At 44.3% G+C, this 23926-nt stretch overlaps 1 protein-coding gene across 5 annotated transcripts in view; it reads left to right on the top strand.

Annotated features, from left to right (window-relative positions):
- UTP25 (UTP25 small subunit processome component) overlaps window positions 1-21870 on the top strand; it is a 47767-nt gene extending 25897 nt beyond the window's left edge. For 2 of the 5 annotated variants that reach the window (XM_024750975.1, XM_024750979.1), the window contains one exon: window positions 842-2361. In XM_024750975.1, the coding sequence (XP_024606743.1) occupies window positions 842-1085 (244 nt within the window). In that variant the 3' untranslated portion in view covers window positions 1086-2361. Of the gene's footprint in view, window positions 1-841; window positions 2362-17854; window positions 18904-21735 lie in introns of those variants that run through there. The other 3 variants (XR_003003913.1, XM_024750978.1, XM_024750976.1) reach the window with 3 other exon arrangements.
- Window positions 21871-23926: the final 2056 nt, after the last annotated feature.

Raw genomic sequence — 23926 nt, 5'->3', positions numbered from 1 at the left:
GGAGGGTCTCCAGAGAGATCAGGATGAGCTAAGGGATAAAAAGACAAGGAAAACTTATCGTCCATGAATAAAATAAAATTCCTGAGGGAGTCTGACATCAGCCCTGTATGAGAGTCTAACGGGAAAAATCAGAAGCTTGTCAACGTATAAAATCTTTGGTCATGGAGCCCAAGAGGGAATGATTGATCTCAACCTGAACCGTAAGGCAAGTCCCTAGGGTCTGCATGCCCCCCGCCACCATGCAGCCCAGTGCAGCAGGGAAAGAAGCGAGGAAGCTGTTGAAATTAATTGCCTTCCCATAATGCCTAATGGGTCCTTGGGCAGGATTTTGTAAATGGGTGAACTTGGGACATCTGCCATGGAGTTAACATGTCTACAGAATGACAAGAAAAGACTAATGGGAGTGCATTTACAGTTTATGCAGTTTATTTTATGTACTGGGTCTGGTCTGACCTCATCTCCATTATAGAACACTGTTTTGCCTGATTATAATAAGGATAGTTAAATTGGAAATGCCTGCTTTTCAAATTTTCTGCGGCAGATTTCTAATCCTTGTCTACTGTTCTTCCCCACCCTACCTCAGTCTGCTCAGATTAGGCTCAAGAAGTGCAAATTCGTTTTATCATTATCTTAAGCCAAACATTAGGAATTCAAATACGCTGTCACAAAAAATGAGCCCCTCCGGCTCAAATTAGAGTAACTTTTGGTCTGTGTGTTATTTGTGCCATGGTCTTTCTCCTTGCGTGAAACAGCGAGAGTGACTGTGTCCCTGTAAAACTCTTCAGTGGCTTTTCCATAAAATTTCTCATGTAGACATAGCCTCTCTTTCTCCTTCTAACAGGTACACAATAAAAGGCATCAGGAACCTGATTTTCTATGAACTGCCAACATATCCGCACTTCTACAGTGAAGTCTGTAACGTGCTGCAAGCCACCACCCGAGGAGAGGAAGCTGCCTGGACCTGCACTGTCCTCTACTCCAAGTACGATGCCCAGAGGTTGGCTGCTGTGGTCGGGGTGGAGCGGGCTGCACAGATGCTGCAGTCCAAGAAGAACGTCCACCTCTTCATTACTGGAGAGAGATGAGAATTGGTTGGACAGGAAATGGTGTTTGGTGTGATATGTCATGCTTGGTTCTGTGTCACTTGGGCCTGATTCTGATCACTTACACAAGGAAGGGCTGCAACAAGGAAGGAGCACCAGTCAGGTTCTTATCAGATACTTCTTTCTTTTCAGATCATATATACCTGAAAAGTTCAGTGTAAACCAGATTTTGGTAAAACCCATCTTTCAGAGGTCAGGGGAGAGCTCATGGGACTCTGAGAAGTTGATAGAAGGAATCTTGTGAATTTTTTTGTACGCCATACATTCTTTTGTTGTGACTTCACCTCTAATTTATTACACTTGGTAAATTCTTTCAGATTTGCCTGTTTCTATTTGACACCTTCTTAAAGTGAGGCATGCATTTCTTTGCTTGTGAGAACTGGTTATGAGAAATTGGAATACTTCTTGCTGTTGAATATCATCTTAGTTTTGGATCACACAGGTTTTGCAAAACTGTTATTTTTCCCCAGCCAAACTTTTTTAAACCTTAAATATTCTATTTTAATTCAACCTAGAAGAGCACATTCGTTCACTGATCTTTTTTTAACTCCTAAATGTTTTAGTGAAAATATATACTTAAAAATCACATTATATAAAATAACATTAATTTCTACTTTATTTCAAGAAATAATTTTGTGAAATTCTTGATGTTGCAAATTCATCTTCAACATCACTGTCTTCATTGCTATAGTCATTTTTTAAGTCATATAACATAAAAAGGAAAAGAAGTTACAGTTTTAAAAACATTTTTAGGATGTTCCCTGGTGGTCCAGTGGTTTGGGCTCAGTGCTTTCACTGCCGAGGCCCAGTTTCAGTTCCTGGTCAGGGAACAAAGATCCTGCAAGCTGCACAGCATGGCCAAAAAAAAAAAAATTGAACTATTCTCAGACAGAAAAATTACAAATTCAGAACCTGAATCATCTGAAAATAAATTGCCAAGTTGCTGGGCCTGTCACTCCTAAAAATCACTCCTGAATTTAGTATGTATTTCATGTAAACAAGGACATTTTTCTATGTAACCTCAAAACAACCGTCAAATCAGGAAATTGCCACTAATCCTTGGGCCCCATTCAGATTTTGCCAGATGTCCCAATAATAACCTTCATAGCAAAAGGATGCAGTTCAGTTACATGCTGCTTTGAGTTGTCATGCCTTTGTAGTGGACTTTAGTCTGAATGGTACCTCAGCTTTTTCTTGGCTTTCTTGACCTTGACACTATTTTTTTAATTTTTAAAAATTAAAAAAATTGTTTAACATCTTTATTGGAGTATAATTGCTTTACAATGGTCTGTTAACAGAGTGAATCAGCTATACGTATACATATATCCCCATATCTCCTCCCTCTTGTGTCTCCCTCCCACCCTCCCTATCCCACCCCTCTAGGCGGTCACAAAGCACTGAGCTGATCTCCCTGTGCTATGCGGCTGCTTCCCACTAGCTCTCTATTTTACACTTGGTAGTATATTATAAATCCATGGCACTCTCTCCCTTCGTCCCAGCTTATCCTTCCCCCTCCCCATGTCCTCAAGTCCATTCTCTACATCTGCGTCTACCTAGCCTGCCCCTAGGTTCTTCAGAACCTTTTTTTTTTTTTTCAGATTCCATCTATATGTGTTAGCATACGGTATTTGTTTTTCTCTTTCTGACTTACTTCACTCTGTATGACAGTCTCTAGGTCCATCCACCTCACTACAAATAACTCAATTTCATTTCTTTTTTTTGTTTGTTTGTTTTGCGGTACGCGGGCCTCTCACTGTTGTGGCCTCTCCCGTTGTGGAGCACAGGCTCCGGACGCGCAGGCTCAGCGGCCATGGCTCACGGGCCCAGCCGTTCCGCAGCATGTGGGATCTTTCCGGACCGGGGCACGAACCCGTGTCCCCTGCATCGGCAGATGGACTCTCAACCACTGCGCCACCAGGGAAGCCCTCAATTTCATTTCTCTTTATGGCTGAGTAATAGACGTTGACGCTTTAGAAGATTACAGGCCAGTTCTTTTGGATGGTGTTTCCTGTCAGATTAGGTTAGGTTAGGTTTAGTTTATGCATCTTTGGCAGGAGCAGCGTAGAACCGATGCTGCATCTTCCTTGCTGCATCTCTTCAGGCGGTGCATGATTTCCACCTGTCCCATCATTATGACGCTGACTGACCACTTGTTTAAGGTGGTGCTTGCCAGACTTTTTCACTATAGAATCACTCATTCCCCCTTTATTAATTTATATTAATATTACAAGTATGGATTCTTCATTTTTTATTCAGTGAGTTGTAATTGGTTATTATCGTTATTCCTTTAGATGCTTAAATGGTCTCAGATATGGCCAGCAGGAACACCTTCAAGCTGGCTCCTGTGTCTTCTTGACACATCCCCCTTTTACTTGGGCATTTCTTTATTTTCTGCCACTATAAGACATTCCAAGTTTGTCTTATACTTTCCCTATTCCAGCCCTGCTTTCTTTAGTGGAAAATTATCTTAAAGCGAAGATTTGAGTGCTAAGTGTTCTCAGTACCATTGTGGAGCCACTGGTCCCAGGCCATCTCAGTGGTCAGAGCTGGGGAATATCTGCATGTGTGTATATGTATACACATACCTATGTGCCCATGACATCTAAATTTATTTCTGTGTCCATATATTGAAAACCACGAATTTACACCATACCTCCAATTTCAGACTGACAACACAGGGTTCCTTTTGTTTTCTCCTTTTCCAAACTTGTAACTCCCTTCTCACATAGTGAGACATGTGGCTCCCATTAGGCTCAGTGGAACAACCCATATTGGTACAGATTTTCTTCCTCTTGGACATGCTTTAAAATTGCTCATCAAAAAAAAAAAGGTGAAATCACTTTTGGGGTACTTTTCCTGCTAGATATTTAAATAAGCATTTTTATTTCTCTCTCAACATGAAGAGTAGAACTATTCATTCCATATATAGATGGGTTCCTAAAGTTTTGCAAATTTATAGGCTTAAGCCAGCCAAACTCATGCTACAAAGAACATTTTTTAATATATATTTTTTAAATGGAGTATAGTTGATTTACAATGTTGCATTAGTTTCAGGTGTACAGCAAAGCAAATCAGTTATACATACACATGTATCCACTCTACAAAGAACTGTTTTATCCATAGAGTGCCCTGTGGGTATTGGCATATTTGTGCTGTGTTTACCATAGAGCCTGTGTATTATGAAAAAAGAAACGAGTTATTTGCCTAGTTCAGAGATATGAGGAAGAAGGGACTCTGATTACCCCCATCTTCTATTTCCATATTCTTTTCCCTGTGAATTGTAGCTAATTCATGGCTTTCATTATCACTATTCACAAGACTCTCAAATCTCCATCTTCTCTGGACCTCCACTCACATGTGAGCCTGGATTTCAAGTCTGTGATATAGCCCCAGAAATACATATTCTTTTAAGCATCCCTACTGATATTAATGCTAGCTTATAGCCAGCTAACTGCTTCTCATCTACAGAGAACACTGAGGGTTTCAAGTGCGAACCAAGCAGTAGTATTGCTTCTGTTCCTGGCTCAGCACCTGGGAAAGAAGGTAAGCCTCGGCAGTGGCCCTGGCTCCTGAGTTGATTGCAAAGAGTTGACTTTTTGGAGTGGTTTCATTAAAAGCATGCCTTAACATCAGGTCTCTCACTCACACAAAATAAGGGAGAGAAGAGGGTCTACTGGACCACGGATAATAACACCTGAGCTGGAATTATACCCAATCTTGATATTTCTTACCAAGGCTCATCTTCAGCAAGCAAGTACCTATGTAGTGCTGGTAGAAAATAGACGAATGGTCCCAATCCTGGGAAGAGGTAGAATTTTAAGGTAGGAAAAGGAACTTAACCAGAAAGTAAGAATTTTAAACTTTTTTATTTTCTTCCCATAGTAATAACAGCTTAGCACTTTTCTCTTTGAGGGGAAAAAAGCTTTGAGTCATGAATGCTTTCTGCAGCTGGCTGCACCATATGCAGTATTCAAAAGACAAGAACTAGCTAATCATAGAGAACCAGCGGCAGCTTAACAGCCTCTGCTGGCTTCCAAAGGGCTTATAATTGAGTGCAGATGGTCCCGGCAGGATGGGTATGAATCCCTGCTGACTCCTCACATCCCAGAGGGCCAAGGGGGGGCTCATGAAGCCTCCCAGCCCTGATTGTGCCCTCGTGGGGGCCACTGAGGAAGGAGGGGGAGGCAGGTGGTGTGAGAGCCTGCTGGCTGCCTTCTGCCCAGCCTTCCCTCGGCTGCGTGAACAGATCTTCGGACCGCAGAGTGTAGCTTTGATGAGTCTAGGGTCTCAAGATTACAGAAGTCCTGGGGTAAGGGAACAGGGTTGGGGGTTCTTTATAATCATTGGAAGAGCCTCATCGTGCAACCCGCAGGTGGCTGCAGGGCGCCAGAGCCTCACGGAGGAGGGATGTGGTGGGCATGCACAGACAGCTCCTTTCAAGGAGCATCCTCCTGGGGGTGGGGCCCTCACAGCTGGCCCGCCCTCTTCTTTCCCACTCTCTTTCCCATCTCTTTCCCAGCTTCTCTCTTTTTTTGGCGGGTGGGGTACGTGGGCTTCTCACTGTTGTGGCCTCTCCCGTTGCGGAGCACAGGCTCCGGATGCGCAGGATCAGCGGGCATGGCTCACGGGGCCCAGCCGCTCCGCGGCATGTGGGGTCTTCCCGGACCGGGGCATGACCCCGCGTCCGCTGCATCGGCAGGCGGCCTCTCAACCACTGCGCCACCAGGGAAGCCCCCAGCCTCTCTCTTTAAAGGAGTTATGGTAGTCATCCTTTCATCATTCACAAAAAGCTTTTCTGGCTTTTCTAGCTAAACAGAATTCTAAACTTCAGTCTCATTCAAAAAACTTTTCTAGCTAAGTCGAATTCTAAACAAATTACAGTCTGCTCTTAATACCAGAGTCAGTGAATTGGGAGTAGATACACAGATAATCCAAAATTCATGTAGTCTTTGGAGGGGGAAAGAGAGAAGACAGCTCCCTCTCCTTTCCTTGGGGCCTAGCCATCCCTCCCACGTGAATCTACCACTTCTAGCTGACAGCACAAAGTGCATTTCTTTCTAAAGACTTGTATTTCTTCCTCTTATACCATATGCTCCAGCCAGAGCTGCAGTAAAATTCTATGTATCATGTCCTGTTTCTGAGCTGAACACGCGTTCCTATCCCCTCATCGTTTGCCTTGTTTCTGTGAGAACCCTCCTTTCTTCAGATGTGGGAAGGAGTTCCCTCTGCATTGCTTGCATTTCAGTATAATTCCTGGATTTGCCTTTCACCTCTGGCCACGTTGCCATCATTCCTGTGGGAGGTGAGAGCATGAGAAAGAACAGAGGTCTGGGCCTCAATCAAACGGGCCGGCTGTCTCAATCGTTAGAGTCCTATGTGCCAAAGGAGTCAGGGCTGAGAGTGGATTGCTACAAGGCTTGCTCGCCCTTGCACAGAGAAATCTGAACCTGGTGGGCAGCTCCACCTAGGTGTCACCCTCACTGCTGGGAGGAACACCTGCACTTGCTTGTCCTCCTGGCTCCCACAGTGGGCGGGGCATGGCACAGTCCTGGCCAGGTTGTCATGGTCTCCAGGCTTGGGCCTCTGCAGCTGGCTGGGACCGGTGGGAGCTGTAGCCTCGGCTGACACAGGGAAAGAAGGCAGTCTTTGCTGCTTGGCTGATTTGGAAGCTGTGCCGAATTCCTGCCCATCTGTTCTCCCAACTGAGCCAAGGCCAAAGCTGTCTAGCTCTTGCCAACCCAGGGAATGACATGGAGCCCTGTGTCCTGCAGCCCTCATTCTCACTGCCCTCTGCAGCCCCTCTCATCTGTCAGTTTGACTCCCCACAGAGATGGCCCTGGGCTCACAGCTGCTGTTTGCCCACAGATGTTCATGGGTTTTCTGCCTTGTATGTTCTCCATCATTTTTCAAAACCGGCCCCGAGCTGGGTGCTGGCACCGACATTACCACCAACCCACTGTGGCTCTGTGCAGGTCCTCCTGGCCACCTCTTAGCTTTCTTATCTTTATAAAGTGGGGTACAGTCTCCACTATCCTGACAGAGGGACATGAGAGAAAGTAGAAGAGACTGCTGTCATTTGCCCTGTACTCGCCTCCTACTTCCCTAGTAAGAGGACCCTGGATTTTATTGGCTGACAAAGTGCCCAGTCCCCCTTGCGGTAGGGTGTGGCCAGGGAAAAGAGCCCTAACCTTGGGGCAGACGCTTAGGCGAGCTCTTTGAAACTGGTAGGAACACCACTTTTTCCTCTTGTTCTCCCCTTTTTCCTGCCTGCAACACAGAAGTGATGGTTGAAGCTCTAAAGGACAGAACTCTGTGCACAGAAGATGGTGGAGCCAAAAGACAGACAGAGCCTGGCTCTCAGGTCATATCCTGAAGCTGCCGCCCCAGCTCTACGTGGTCTCTCTTCACACTTTTCTGTGAAAACCTAAATCCCTCACTTGTTTCAGCCACTGAGGCCAGGCTGTATTGTTGGCCTCAGGCTGAATTGCCAAGTCCTAACAGCTACAGAGGACAAAAATGGGATCACAAGTCCTGAAGTCCAAAGGCTTTGCCTATTCTTTCTTCTTTCTTCTTGTCTCTGCAGGAAGCAGCATAGACATTGTGCTTCAAGGTTGACGCCTGGCCATTTGGTGACAGTGCGGAGTGAGCGCTAAGACGTGTCTGGCTTTGTGCCATCACTTCCGTAATCTCCAGTCCAACTGGATCTTATAAGAATGAGGGAGGACATATGTCTTCTCATAGGGTTTATGGAAACTGATGGTAGCAGAAAAATAACTGGCAAGAAAACAGACTTCAATTCTCTGAAAGTTGGTGACCACCTGTTTTTCATTTCTCCAGGTGTATTTCAAAGCAAAATTAGGAAATGGGTCCGGATCCCCAGTTTGGTGGCAACTTAGAGGTCTTGTGGTCCAATCTGCCGCTTGACCCCTGAGTTGCCTATAGGTTGTCTCTGAGAGGCCTTAAAAGTTTAAAAAAAAAAAAAAAAAACAGGACTGTCATACAGAGTGAAGTAAGTCAGAAAGAGAAAAACAAACATCATATATTAACACATATATGTGGAATCTAGAAAAATGGTATAGATGATCTTATGTGCAAAGCAGAAATAGAGACACGGATGTAGAGAGCAAATGTATGGTTACCAAGGGAGAAGGGGTGGTGGTGGGATGAATTGGGAGATTGGGATTGACATGTATACACTTTTTTTTAATACTTTTTTTTAACATCTTTATTGGAGTATAATTGCTTTACAATGGTGTGTTAGTTTCTGCTTTATAACAAAGTGAATCAGCTATACGTATACATATATCCCCATATCTCCTCCCTCTTGCGTCTCCCTCCCACCCTCCCTATCCCACCCCTCTAGGTGGTCTCGAAGCACCAAGCTGATCTCCCTGTGCTATGCGGCTGCTTCCCACTAGCTAGCTATTTTACATTTGGTAGTGTATATATGTCCATGCCACTCTCTCGCTTTGTCACAGCTTACCCTTCCCCTCCCCGTGTCCTCAAGTCCATTCTCTACATCTGTGTCTTTATTCCTGTCCTGCTCCTAGGTTCTTCAGAACCATTTAAAAAAAATTTTTTTTTCTAGATTCCATATATATGTGTTAGCATACAGTATTTGTTTTTCTCTAGAGTCTCTAGGTCCATCCACCTCACTACAAATAACTCAATTTTGTTTCTTTTTATGGCTAATATTCCATTGGACATATATACACTATTAATACTATGTATAAAATAGATAACTAATGAGAACATACTATATAGCACAAGGAACTCTACTCAATGCTGTGTGGTGACCTAAATGGGAAGAAAATCCAAAAAAGGGGATATATGTACATGTATAGCTGATTCACTTTGCTGTACAGCAGATACTAACACAACATTGTAAAGCAACTATGTGCCAATAAAAATTCATTAAAAAAAATAACAACTAGGATCTGAACCCAGGTAGTATGATTCCCCCAAACCCACATTGTTCTTCACTAGTTGATGCTTCTCTAAAACAAAAAAAAGCACTCAATAGATTGTAGCTATTATTATTACTACCTCTTTAAAAGGAGAGAGCTGAAATTGTTGAACTCTTAAAAAGAGGATTATAATACTTTCTTGGTGGTGGTAGCGTTGTTATAAACAAACACTAAATTGTTTTGTATGCCATCCTTCTGGATTGTATGACATTCTAAAGGGCGGTCTAGGCTTCTGAGAAGCTTAATGCCTCATATAGCAGATGATTATTGAAGGCATATTTTTAACTTGTTTGCTGCTCTGTTTATCCTTGGTCCATCGAGCTTTACGCAGGGAAATTTAATTCTTAATATCAGGCCAAATAAAAATTAAGAAGATACCTTTTCTTGAAACATGCACCTACACGGAAAAGCAGCATAAGAGTGTTTAAAGTCATGGACACTGAAGCAAGGCTCCCTGGGTTCAAATCTTTGCTTTGCTACTTTCTAGTGATTTTTATGAAATTCCTTAAACTCTCTGTGTCTCAGTAGCCACATCTGTAAAATGGGCTTATGGTAATAGTAATACCTGTCTCTAGAGTTGTTATAATAATTGTTACTTAATCCATGCAGGGCACTTAGAACTGCTTGGCACATAGCCACTGCTCAGTCAGTCTGAACTAGTATTACATACAGACCTGCCGTCCCACCGTACAAAGCTAAAAGAAAACAAAGGAACGTCGTGGGGCACCAACTTCTGTTTTGGGTTATTCTTGCCTATAAGCCTTATTCTTTTTAAGTGAGTGAAAAAGAAATTTTGAGAGTGAGGGCTTCAGAAAATAGCTGTGGGGATTTTACTCAGCAAATTCCAGGACTTAAGGACGAGGAAGTGTGACATTTTAATGAGTTATAAACACCAGGTGGTGCTGTAAACAAGTTCAGTAACAGGCTCTTCACCTCCCCTCTGGCTGCCTCTGGGCTGCCACTGCCCTGTGCCCTCTTGAGCTGAAGAGACCCAGAAACCCAAGCCTCTTCTTTTTCTTCTTCTTCTTTTTGAAACAATTCCAACACGTAGGAGATACGAAAATTCAAAGACAGTTACAAAAACTTGTGGTATAATTTAATTGTTTATAAGTTAACACCTTTTAAAAATGACTCCACAAATAACATGTTTATTTCAGGAAACAGTTTGTATAGAGCAGTGTACATTATGTTTTAAGAAATGGAAAATCACTACTAGGTGCAATCCATAATTAAACTCACAGATAACTGTTAAAAATTAACATTTTAAACACAAACCCCAAATTATAATAACTTGATGAATAACTTCCTTTGGAAATACAACCAAATTTGTATGTATGAGGCCCAAGTCAAATGGTCCCCTGCTTCCCCTTCACCAAGCTCTGGCTACACCTTTTGTGCAGAGAAAAGATTGGGGACATGACTTGGAATTCTGGTTGTCTGAACCTTCATTATAGGGGGCGGTCAGAGTTTTCCTCATAGAGAAAACTGCTGGGTACTTTCCTAGCCTCTTATCCACCCACCTCTTCCAGGCCTGGCTTGTCACTCACTACCTTCTTGAGACTGTCCATTTCCATACCTGCCCCAGAGCAGATGCCCTCCTAACACTTCCTCCCTCTTTGGTCCTCCTCTTGGGAACAGTATTTCCCAGACCAAAAGATAGCAGGAGGCCACGGGGAAAGAGCAGTAAGTTAATATTTATTGAACACCTACTATGGGCCAGGAACTGTCCTGGGTGCTTTATCTGCATCATCTCATAACAACCGTAAACCTAGTATCTGTCACCATTTTTTTCATGTGGGGGAAACATGCTTGGAGAAATTAGATATCTAAGTCTTCCAAAGTTAAACAGCTAGTTAGTGGCCAATGCTGCATGTTTTTTCTGTCATCCCCATGTGATTGAGAAGGAGGTCAGGACTGGCGGCTCAGATGGAGATGAATCTGCAGGGGATTCTCAGTCTGTGGCCACGTCTGGTCCATTTTGTTAAGCACAGCAACTCTTAAGCATGAGCTCTTCTCTCTGACTCCCTTTCCCACGGCTTTACTTAGTTCAGGCCTTTGTTAGCCTCTTCCTGTGGTACAGTCCAGACTTTGGAACCTGCTAGCTTAGGCTTCAATCCCAGCTTTACCTTTTACTGGGTGTGTGACCTTTGTCAAGTTGCTTGCTTTTGTCTTACCTCAGTTTCCTTATTTGTAAGATGGAGATAATGACATCTTTCTTAGGGAGTAGAATTGTGGGGTTGAAATGAAACCACATAAGTACTTGTAGATCTCATCAAATCCCGTTCTCTCCCTTTTGCTTGGACTGCCTACTGATTCATCCATGCTACAAATATGTACTGTGTACCCACCATGTGCCAGGAATTCTTCTGGGCACTTAGGATAGACCTGCTTCCTGCACTTGGAGAATTAGAGTGCATGGGGGAGACAGAAAATAAACAACTAGAAGCTAGATAAAAGTATCATTTCAGATGGTGCTAAATGCTGGAAGAAAATAGAGCAGGGTCAAGGGATAGAGCTCTTTGGCTATCCTGTTTCCTCTGCACAGAATGCCCTGTCGCCACTGTGGAACTCTTACCTTTCAAGACCCCCTTCAAATGATCCCCTCCGTGAAATCATCACGGCTCACTATCAAATTTAATCATGGCCTCTCTAGACTTTCCCATTGGCTGTCCAAATCTGTCTGTGGGACTGAGGACAAGTGCTCTGTCTTACTCCTTGTTGCACTTTCCAAACCGCTGTCCACCCTCAAGGAAAGCTCCTTGGATATACCGCAGAGGAGAGCTGACACTGCCACCCCGAGAAACTGCCTGATGTGCCAGTTTGCGAGTGGCAAATCCTCGCGTGGAGAGAGAGAAAAGAAAGGGAGCAGACATCCTGGAACCTCTACGGGGGTCAAAGGAACAACCTTCCAAACAAATGGCAGAATGAAACATCCGCACTGTGTGTATGGGTGTTTCTAGCAGGAGGGACACTGGTTCTCTTTTCTCGAAAAAGCCCAAGAAGGCTTCCTGCAGGAAGCTGGCTTTCTGGTAGCTACTGGAATGAAGGCCCTGTACATTAATGACACTGGAGGCTATGAGTCCACCTGACCCTCACTGACCCCCTTAGCCACCTGGGTCACCCATGCTCCAGCACCACAGTGGCAGATTCATCCTTTTTCATTAGGTACTCAGGGTCTGAGCACAGCTTCCCCCTGGGGTCCTAATCATTTCCTAGAAAAGTGGCCAACCCTGCACCCTGGAATTGGAGGTTTTGCCTTTTTTCCTTTCCACCTCCAGCTACAAGGGGTGAGGAGGTGTGTTTGACAGGAGGAATGGATGTATCTACAACACCTGTCACAGAGTTCTTCCCAGCCACTGGGTGTGGGCAGGGAGGTGTCCTGGTTGTGTTCTATCTGTTATGAAACCTCAGGCAAAGACAGAATCAAGCTGTGCTGACTCAGCTCCCCTGGTCAGAAAAGCAGCTTGGGGCTCTTGGGCACAGAAAGGAATGTAACCCAGCAGCCATCGCTTGTAGGATTGCTTGATGCCCCCCAGGAATCTGAGTTTAGAGGAAACACCAGCCGAGTCCTGGGCTTGCTCCCTCCATGATGGAATTCCAGCTGCACTGCCCCTGAGATCCAGCTCTCAAGAGAGGAAACTGTGGCAGTTTCCTTAAACTGCATCAAAACAAAGCAGTTTTGGTGACTTACCCAGATACTAATGTACGCTCTGTTTTCATTGCTGTAGATGTTCTTGCCAATTCCCACCAAGAATTTAGCATTCCTTTGTGTTTCTCTGCCTTGGGGAGCACTGGGGGGAAGGTGAAGCAGCATTTTCTAGGCCAAGAGAACTTTGTTGGCTGGTCCCGGAGGTAGAGGACATTGAGGCCGGGCTTGGAGGAAAAGAGGCAGAAGCAGCCAAAGGAAAAGAGTATTGAGGGGCTTCCCTGGTGGCGCAGTGGTTGAGAGTCTGCCTGCCGATGCAGGGGACACGGGTTCGTGCCCCGGTCCGGGAGGATCCCACATGCTGCGGAGCGGCTGGGCCTCAACTACAGAAGCCCGCACATCTAGAGCCTGTGCTCTGAAGCAAAAGAAGCCACTGTAACGAGAAGCACGTGCTTGCAACAAAGAGGAGCCCCTGCTTGCCGCAACTAGAGAAAGCCCACGTGCAGCTATGAAGACCCAACGCAGCAAAAAAAAAAAAAAAAAAAAAAAGTATTGAGGTCTTCTTCCAGACAGAGAAGGGTATTGCAAAGACCCCCTGTGCCCAAGCCTGGTCCAAAAGCAATGCAACTGCTCTCTTTCAGAGATCGCGCAAGTCTGGAAAGTGAGCAGGTCAAAAGAGGCCAGAGTGACTGACGGCCAGTTCAGAAGGCCTTTCCTCGATGTTGTAGACTGTAAGATTCCGTAAGACCTTTGCATAAATCTGGAAAGGGGAGGCCCAGCTGTGACTGAGATTGAATTTCTAGGCAACTCAGAAGGATGAGGTTTAGTACAGATTCAATCTGTTTTGAAGAAATAAAATGAAATCTGATACTGTTTATAATTCTAAATTTTATGGAGCAGGGAATTCCCTGGCCGTCCAGTGGTTAGGACTCTGCGTTTTCACTGCCAGGGGCCTGGATTTGATCTCTGGGGATCGGGGAACTAAGATCCCACAGGCCACGTGGCATGGCCAAAAATATAAAATAAATTTTATGGAGCAGAATGTATACTTGAATCAAAGTATTAGTATAGCACCCCATACACTCTTCCTGTGAGTGGACAATAGGGCAGAACTGGGAAGCAAAACCCCAAATGGGACTCAAGTAGCCTTATTCTCAGCCTTCTAAAAAAAGTAGGGGTGGGGAAGAATTAGGACCGAGGTGAGGAGAAAGGTGAGCAACAGACATTCTGGAATGGGGAGGTTTTAGTTTGCTAGGGCTGCCATAAAATGTCACAGACGGGGTGGCTTAAACAACAGATATTTATTTTCAATGCTGGAAGCTCAACATCCAAGATCAAGGTGTCTGCAGAGTTGATTTCTTCTGAGGCCTCTTTGGTTTGTAGGTGACTTTTTTCTCTGTGTCTTCGTATGGTCCCTCTGTGTTTGTCTGTGTCCTAATCTCTTCTTCTTCTTCTTTTTTTATACACCTTTATTAGAGTATAACTGCTTTACAATGTTGTGTTAGTTTCTGCTGTACAACAAAGTGAATCCGCTATATGTATGCATATATCCCCCAACTCCTCCCTCTTGAGCCTCCCTCCCACCCCTCTAGGTCATCACAAACCACCGAGCTGATCTCCCTGTGCTATGCAGCAGCTTCCCACTAGCTATCTATTTTACATTTGGTAGTGTATATATGTCAGCGCCACTCTCTTACTACATGCCAGCCTCCCCTTCCCCGCTGTGTCCTCAAATCCATTCTCTACACTGCTTCTTTATTCCTGCCCTGCCACTAGGTTCATCAGTACCATTTTTCTAGATTCCATATGTATGTGTTAGCAGATGGTATTTATTTTTCTTTTTCTGACTTACTTCACTCCGTATGACAGACTCTAGGTCCATCCGCCTCACTACAAATAACTCAATTTCGTTTCTTTTTATGGCTGAGTAATCTTCCATTGTGTATATGTGCCACATCTTCTTTATCCATTCATCTGTCGATGGACACTTAGGTTGCTTCCATGTCCTGGCTATTGTAAATAGTACTGCAGGGAACATTGTGGTACATGTCTCTTTTTGAATTATGGTTTTCTCGGGGTATATGCCCAGTAGTGAGAATGCTGGGTCATATGGTAGTTCAATTTTTAGTTTTTTAAGGAATTTGCATCCTATTTTCCATAGTGACTGTATTAAGTTACATTCCCAACAACAGTGCAGGAGGGTTCCCTTTTCTCCACACCCTCTCCAGCATTTTTTGTACCTCTTCTTCTTATAAAGACATGAATCGTAGTAGATTAGGGCCGACCTCAATAAAACCCATTTTATCTTAACCACCTTTTTAAAGGTTCTATCTCCAAATTAGTTACATCTTAAAGTACTTCAACAGTTAGGACTTCAACAGATGGATTTGGGGGGAAACACAATTGGTATGAACGACATCTATGGGCTCCCCAGCAGATGGGGAGTGACCATGAGGAAGCATTCATTCTCCTGGCTCCTCCCTGATGGGCTGCTGATAGGCAGTGACTGCTTTCACTCTGAAAACCACAGACCCTGTTGGCCACCCTCTGCTACTACAGCCCACTCTCTGGATTCCCTCCTCTTGCCCTTGGGACACTCCACCTTGTTAATTTCCCCTAACCCTTCCTACACCTTTGTGAATAGACTTTTCATTGATCTCTCCTTCATAACTCATCTAAATGTTCCATGGTTTCCTCTCAGGACTCAGAACTTTCCTATGTGCTAAGTACTGCTATAAATATAAACATACATCTTTGCTTTTTTTTTTTTTTTTTTTATTATTGTTTAAAATATAAAAATACATCTTTGCTTTTTTTTTTTTTTTTTTTGCGGTACGCGGGCCTCTCCCTGTTGTGGGCTCTCCCGTTGCGGAGCACAGGCTCCGGACGCGCAGGCTCAGCGGCCATGGCTCGTGGGCCCAGCTGCTCTGCGGCATGTGGGATCTTCCCGGACCCGGGCACGAACCCGTGTCCCCCGCATCGGCAGGCGGACTCTCAACCACTGCGCCACCAGGGAAGCCCCGTCTTCCCTTTTTCATAAAAAGCTTTATTGAGATATAATTTATATACCGTACAAGTCACTCATTTAAAGTACACAATTCCATTGTTTTTAGAATATTCACAGATATGTGCAAACATCACCATGGTCATTTTTAGCACATTTCATCAACTTCACAAGGAAACCCCATATCCTTTAGCTATCAACTCCTTTAGCAACCCCCATCTGCCTCAGCCCTAAGCAACCACTAATCTACTTTCTGTAGATTTCCCTATTCTGGACATTTCATATGAAAATATTCATATAGTATGTGGTCTTTTGTGACTGGCTTCTTTCATGTACCCTAATGTTTTCAAGATTCTTCCACATTATAGCATGTGTCAATACTCCATTCCTTTTTGTGGCTGAATAATATTCCATTCTATGGTTATACCATCTTTTATTTAACCATTCGTCAGTTGATAGACATTTAGATAGTTTTCACCTTTTTGCTACCATGAATAGTGCTGCTATAAACATTCAGGTACAAGTTTTTTGTTTTCATTTCTCTTGGATTGGAATTGCTGAGTCATATGGTAAATCTACATTTAACCGTGTGAAGAACTGCCAGACTGTTTTCCAAAGGAGCTGCCCCATTTTGCATCTCTGATGTAATGTAATCAGATTTCTCTACATCCTCACCAACAATTGTTATTATCTAAACTTTTAATTCTATCCATCCTAATGGGTGTGAAGTAGTAGCTCATCGTGGTTTTGATTTGCATTTTCCTCATACCTAATTATGCCGAACATCTTTCAATGTGCTTATTGGCATATATGTCTTCTTTTATGCTAACAACTAGTTTATGAGGTAAGTGGCTTATTAGCTCCATTTTACAGACGAGAAGACTGAGGCACAGTGAGGTGAAGTGACTTACCTAAAGTATACGGCTGGTGAGGGTTAGACTAGGATACGAACTCCAGCAGGCAGCTTTCATGTCCCTAACCATTACACAACACTGCCTTTGCATAAAAGAACAAGACCATTTGGGGGATAGCAGAGCAATAGGGCAGAATAGCCAAGGGACTTTTAAGAAGAGGAATATCTACTACTCACTTTTAAATAGTTTATATGCTGCATATAAATCTCTTTCATCTCCATCTGCGAATGGTTGTTTTATGGAAAGGGGACCAAGTTCTTTCATGTTTGGGTTAAAGCCAGGGTGAAAATAATAGAACAGTCATAAGATATAGGGCAGAGAACAAGAACTCAGCAGGGGCAGAAAGTTAGAGCCAGAGCTGAACAAGATCATATAGAGCCCCTAGTAATTCACAGAAATCTGGGAGAGGGCTCTCTCTTTGGAATAATCCAGGCAGTTCAAACAAACCTTATCTGGATCTGAAGGGACTAGGAGACCCCAGCTGGGTTTCACTGATAAAGTAGTTTAATGGAAGTATGGCCAGATGTGTCTCCACCTCCTCCCCACTCTACCCCAACCCAGTCCTTAGCCTCTTATCCAAATGGACATGTGGGTGCCAAAGCGCACTCTTTCCTCCTTCTCTCTTTGTATCAACAGTGAACACACAGGCCTTTGTTTCTGACCTTGAAGAGACTGTACAATCAGCATCATTCTCTAAAATATTTCTCAAAGACGGGCCTATAAAAATTCAGAGACGTTAGGGCTTCCCTGGTGGCGCAGTGGTTGAGAGTCCGCCTGCCAATGCAGGGGACATGGGTTCGTGCCCCGGTCCAGGAGAATCCCACATGCTGCGGAGCAGCTGGGCCCGTGAGCCATGGCCGCTGGGCCTGCGCATCCAGAGCCTATGCTCTGCAACGGGAGAGGCCACAACAGTGAGAGGCCCACGTACCGCAAAAAAAAAATTCAGAGACGTTAGAGGACACCCCATTTAGAAGCTTTCTTCCCTTAAATTCATCCCAGGAATCTTCTCCCTTTTCGTCCAAGTACTCCCACCCCCACCCTACACACACACACACACACACACACACACACACACACACACACAAATACACACTCCTCCTGGTTCACTGCCACACTGCCTGATGATTCTCTCTGATTGAGAGGCTAAGCAAGGTAACAAGAAGGGAGGAATGAGTCTGTGAATCAAGTATATTTTCTGAATTTCCATCCTGTATCCCCAGCATCTGTCTGCTGATTTATCAAGAGAACCAGCGATGGTTTAGGAATGATGGACAGTCCTCGGAGGAAGCAGTGCCGGAAGCGTGATGAGCAGAAATGCTGAACAACATGCTGGCTGGAGGGGAAATCAATCTCCGAGGCCGATTAGTTTGGGTGAGAGCCAAGAGAGGCAGAAACTTGTTACAGCTACAGTCATCTTTCTTGCTACCTTTTTTTTCTAGATCCTAGAATAAAATTAGATTAGCCTCAGAGCTCAAGGTAGCTAACTGGTCTGAGCATATCATAGCAACGTCTCAACGTAGATGACTATTTAAAAATGCATAATATTCATCTTTCCAGTTCATCTGCAAGATATGTAAGGACAGGGCTCTGACCTATCTTCTGTAGTTCATGGAGTAACCAGTACAACGCTGGGCCCAAAAGGTCACTAAGCAACTTGCTGAAGTGAATTAGCTTCAAAGTAGAAACAAAAGGAACTTTCATTTTTTGAAAAACAAAAAGACTGTCTAATCTACCAGCTGAGTCTAATTCATTTTGATGCACAGAGAATAAGATGGATAATTATAAACAGGGAAGCCCGCAGTGAATTTTGGAAGGGGTGGGGTTCTATAAAATGTTAAAAAACATGACTGTCATACAGACGTATAGTCAAAGATTTATCTAATTCATTAGTGAGGGAACCAGCAGGATGACAAAGCCCAGTCAATCAAAGGAGGATACAAGGGACCGTTTCATATGATCCTTAAAAGAAAGGATGTGGAAGCAGGTTTGCAAAGAAGATGTAACTAGTTAGTGTCATAGATGGCAACAAGATCAGACCCTTTGAGGTTATGTTTTCTTTTTGAAAGAATTCATTTGCATTTCTACTGAATAGACGTCATTTGTAGCCTAGCAATATTCTCAAGTTAACATCTAACTTTACAGAGTCTGGGCCCAAATCATTAGTAATTAGTAAGTCTAACTATAAGTTACCTCTCTTTGAGCATCAGATGACCCTTAGGTGGGCTTGTTAGACAATGTGATGGCATGACATTAAATGGCATGTGTAATATTTTTTTGTCTTATTTCTAAGCTTTAGATAATTTTTCTTTCTTTAATATTTATTTATTTGGCTGCATCAGGCCTTAGTTGCAGCACACAGGCTTCTCTCTAGTTGTAGCACGTGGGCTCTCTAGTTGTGGGGCACGGGCTTAGTTGCCCCATGGCGTGTGGGATCTTAGTTCCCTGACCGGGGATCAAACCCGCGTCCCTTGCATTGGAAGGCGGATTCCTAACCACTGGACCACCACCAGGGAAGTCCCTAGGTAATTTTTCTTAATACACAGCTTCACTCCTTATAAGATACCATTTGCCTACAAATAAAGTCACCACACATGATCACATGTAAGCCTAGAAAATGTTTTTCAGAAGTTATCTAACCCAAACTTCAGACCCTCCCTACTTTCCCTGCCCTCACTCTTTTGCCATTTTCACACCTCCCTCCATGGTCTTTAGTTCATGGCAGTAACCACCCATGTGGAATGAAGAGACTTACCTCTCTCTGTCTGACTTATTTTAAGCCCTATTTACAAGCCAATATTTATAAGCCAATATTTCCTACTGTGGATGGGAATCACAGTTGTTAAGCAAGTGTTTGTTTTCTTTTGCTTTTTCCCTCACAGGCCAAAAGCCATTCCTTTGGATCCCACTCAAGTTTAGGTTGGCTGTGCCAATACCATCAACTACATTGACTATTTTTAGGCAGCGGTATCTGACAATGAGGGAATTGCTTGTTGGATGACTTGGAGTTTATCCCCGCCCTGTTGAACCAGGGTTAATAAACTCGGCAACAGAGCTTTGGAGGCGGAACTGTCCGCGTCCGAGGATATGGCTTGGGAAGAGCCCAAACTCGCCCTCTGCGGTGCCCTAACACCAGCCGAGACGGGTGAGGGGATTCGCACTGCTGTCAGTGCCACCTGCTCTACCAGCCAGGGATAAAAACAATAGCATTTCACCTGTTCAGCCCCCTTTGCTGTGAACCCTCCAGCCTCGTCATAGCCCTCCCTGATGGTTCCAGGAGACCCCAACGGGCGTCTCACATGCACACATAGAAGAGTCCTCTGGGTTATCACTAGCACTGGTCATTTTTTTCCAGTCCTGCCCCAGCCTGCTGGGCTGAGGTCTATCAGAGAGCTCGCTTATGCCCTTGAAGGCACCTGGAGGCAACCACAGGCCACCACTCATTGTGCCGAAGCCCCCGGCTGCAGGCCTATGAATCCCCTGTCTTACGCCCTCCTTACCCCTGCCAGGTGCTGTGGAACCGCTCACTTAGTTTTAATTCTTTCCTTATTGCAGCCTTTCATCCTAGGACTCAGGCAGGTGTCCTTAGTGCATGGAGGGAGAAGCATCTGCGTGTCTCTCCTCCTCCCACATGGACTTATCCTTTGCTCCATAAGATGAACTCTTTCCTGGGAGACTCATGGGAAACCCCTCTTAGGAGGCCCAGTGCTATGATTCTCCAAACACGCCCAAGTTTGTCTGAATCCAGGCTGGACAAAGTTCAGGTTCAGGCTGAGACCCCATTACTCCTTCAAATGGACACACATGGGAAAATAGGACATCACCCAGCAGCTCTGAGAGGCTCAGGAATGTTTCCCTGGCAAAGCAGAGGAACACGGGACAGTTTCCTACCTCTTCTGACTCATATCTCTAAAGTGAGCTCTTGTTACTCAGGTGAAGAAAAAGCGAGGTAATGAAGAAGAGATACAGGGCAGTGAAGACCCAGAGCATCGTGTCAACTGGGTTGTTAACAAGTCTGGGCAAGTCATTTCCTCTCCCTGGCCTCACTGCCCTCACATGTAAAATCAGAGTGGTGCTCCGTCTAGATCAGGGGTTGGCAAACCTTTCCTGTAAAGGGCCAGATAAATATTTTAGGCTTTGTGGGTCATACAGTCTCTGTCATAACGACTCAAACCTGCAGTTGTAGCACAAAAGCAGCTACATATGGACAGCATATGGCTGCATTCCAACAAAATATGATTTATAGAAACAGGCAGTGGACTGGATTTGACCCGCAGGCCATAGTTTGTCAACCCTCGGTCTAGGTGGTCTCCAAAGTCTCTTTAAGTTTCAACAGTTCCTTTAGGTTAGAAGTGAATTACTTCGATACCAGACACCAATACATTTAAATGTAAGATCCCAAATGTAAGAACACCACCAGTTTACTTGTTTTTTAGATAACACCTTTTCTTTTGTCTTCCCCAGTGATGAACTGAATTTCAGCTGCATTTATGAAGAGCCTAGAATGTGCCAGGAGGTGCTCATGCTGTAGGGGAATCTAACGATATAATGACTAAATTGTACACCTCAAGTTATTCAGTGTAATGAAAGAGATAATCAAGTAATTACATAATTACAAAACATTACAATTATTGCGATAATTGTGCTATAATCAGTTATGGAGACAAATCAAGTTCCATTACATCTCAGTTTCAGAGGATAGAGGGGACCGGGTTCAAGGACTTTGCAATGTCACACATGTAGGATATACAGAAAATCAGGTGGCTGGACCACCTGAAGTGCGTTCCTGTGAGAACTGATGGTCGTGATTTCTCAGAGAAGTCCTGACTCAGGCTGGGACTGGTCCACAGAGCCATGTCATGACAGATTGCACTTGAGTTGCACTTGAGGCCTGAGGGGCGGCCAGTGGAGGTGAAAGTCAGACTTTCTGTAGGTGATGAGTAGCCTAGGGTACAGAACGCGTGAAGGGAACCTCTCATTTTGGAATGCGTCCGCGACATTACATATAAATGGGAAACAGTGGCGAGAGTGTGTGTCAACACTCACGGGGCACCGTCCCCGGCTCCACAAAGCTTTGTATTTCTTGTTATGCTTCTTTTTTCAGGGAGATGAAGTGTTGCTAGAGGAGATGCTTAGACCACAAGCAAGATATTGTGCCAAGATTTCTGTCTTTGACATATTTATTTCTAAAATGTCATCGTGACTTGATATATCCTTTCCATAAAACGTGCAATAAACGCAGCGTGCCTTTGACAGTGTGGCTAGAGGATCCAAAGTCTTATCTTAGCCAAGTCTTCAATGGCCACATGCGTGTCATTGGAGGAGCAACAGTGCAGATAATTCAAAACACCCTCAACCCATTTCTACTTGACTTTGGGATGCAGTACATTTGCGCAGGAATACATTTATATTTTTCATATTTTATGGACTCACTGAAGCTTAGAATTTTACCAGAGCCCTTCATCTTACAGATGCTAAAAGGCAAGTTTAGTGAAGGGTTATTCAGTACTTGCTTTCAGTCACATAGTTAGTTTATAGAAGAACCAAATTTAGAACCTAGGTCTTCCAATGCCGCATTTAGAGCTGTAAGAACTGCATTTTATACTGTGACCCAGTGTGCATGCAAGAGCACACCTACATTCCTAAACTGATGTTTTCTGTTCTTTTCTCCTCCGTTTGATTATCACCTTTTAAAAAGTGCTGGTCATGGGCTTCCCTGGTGGCGCAGTGGTTGAGAGTCCGCCTGCCGATGCAGGGGACGCGGGTTCGTGCCCCGGTCCGGGAAGATCCCACATGCCGCGGAGCGGCTGGGCCCGTGAGCCATGGCCGCTGAGCCTGCGCGTCCGGAGCCTGTGCTCCACAACGGGAGAGGCCACAACAGTGAGAGGCCCGCGTACCGCAAAAAAAAAAGAAGTGCTGGTCATGACCCACTCAGTTGACTTTACAACCCAGTAAAAGGTCTCAGCTCAGTTTGGTTTTTCACGAACACTGCTCTAGGTGACAGCATTGCTCATATGCCATCACAACCTCACACCGAACGAAAAGGAATACTTTCTTACAACAGTATGAACAAATATATCCCTTTAAAAGATTACATGTGTATGCTACATTCCAAAGTGAGCAGAAAGAATTGGGAATATTGGGTTTTCTTGGGTAAAAAGAAGTTTAAACATGCATAAAGGGAGCCACAGATCTGTCAAATATTTTCAAACCACTTTCAAAGCTCACTTTCTCCATGAATTCCTTCCAGACTAAACTCATGGAGCTCTGATCCTCTCAACACTGATGTACATTTTTGCGGTCACTAATCCTAAACCTCATCTTTACCTCATTCCTTCTAGGAAATTGCAAAGAAAAAAAAATTCCTATTGGTGTCTGGGAGACTCATGCCCTGCTAATTCCCAAGTCTGTGAGAGGGGGGATGGAGGCTCCAATCTGTAATGCAGAGTGACATGTCATCTCTACAGATCCAAATTCTGTATATTTGAGTGCTGAAAATGTAATGGCAGTGCACCAAAAATGTCCAAATTGTGCTGGTCTGGAATGGAACATAGGCTCTTATATGTATATATAATTAGATTTCCAGTGGCATTTTAGAAACTTTTCAGCCTCTGGACAGCACAGACCAAACTTGATTCAACCTGCCACTAGTACTCCACCCCAAACATCCTTCAGAGTTATACACTTTCAGCAAGGATCCCTTTGAAATTCATTTTGTTTTCTCAGCTACCAGAGCTGCAGGAGGTCATGACTAGGGGGTAAGGAGCAGAAGGGAGAAGCACAGGAAGCAGAGAGCTTGAAAAATCCTTGTGCTGGAGAATCAGTCCACAAATAGGGAAATCACAGCCTGAGACAGTGGACTCCCGGAAGATTGTGCAAAATGGCCCTCAGGCCTGATCTGCTCCTTTCGCAGCTTGAACTGTTCTTTCCTAAAGTGGTTTCAATTTCCTCCTTCTCTGAGAGGCTGCAGCAGAACGGAGGATGCCAGGAAGGCAGAGGCCCAGTGCTTTTCTCAGTGGCTGCCCTGGCTGTGCTCTGACGACTGAGCTGATGGGAAAATGCCTCCTAATTAAATCATTTCATAAAAAAGAGACCATTTTCCACCTGAATGCACCCCGCAGCTCTCGTATTGGGTAATTTGTTGTCCTAATAAGCTGGAGAGGTTGAATTTCAAGGTTGTAGCCACTGACGGTCCACAGAAACAGGGTCCATGCTTTGGCAGTGCCCTTGCCCTGTGGAGGGTAATGAGGAAACCTGACAAATGGCAGTTCCTTGCAACAATTCTGTTCACTGGA

Source organism: Neophocaena asiaeorientalis, unplaced genomic scaffold, assembly GCF_003031525.2.
Source record: "Neophocaena asiaeorientalis asiaeorientalis breed wild unplaced genomic scaffold, Neophocaena_asiaeorientalis_V1.1 scaffold67, whole genome shotgun sequence".
In the NCBI taxonomy this organism is placed as follows: Eukaryota; Metazoa; Chordata; class Mammalia; order Artiodactyla; family Phocoenidae; genus Neophocaena; species Neophocaena asiaeorientalis.
This window is presented reverse-complemented; position numbering and strand designations above follow the sequence as displayed.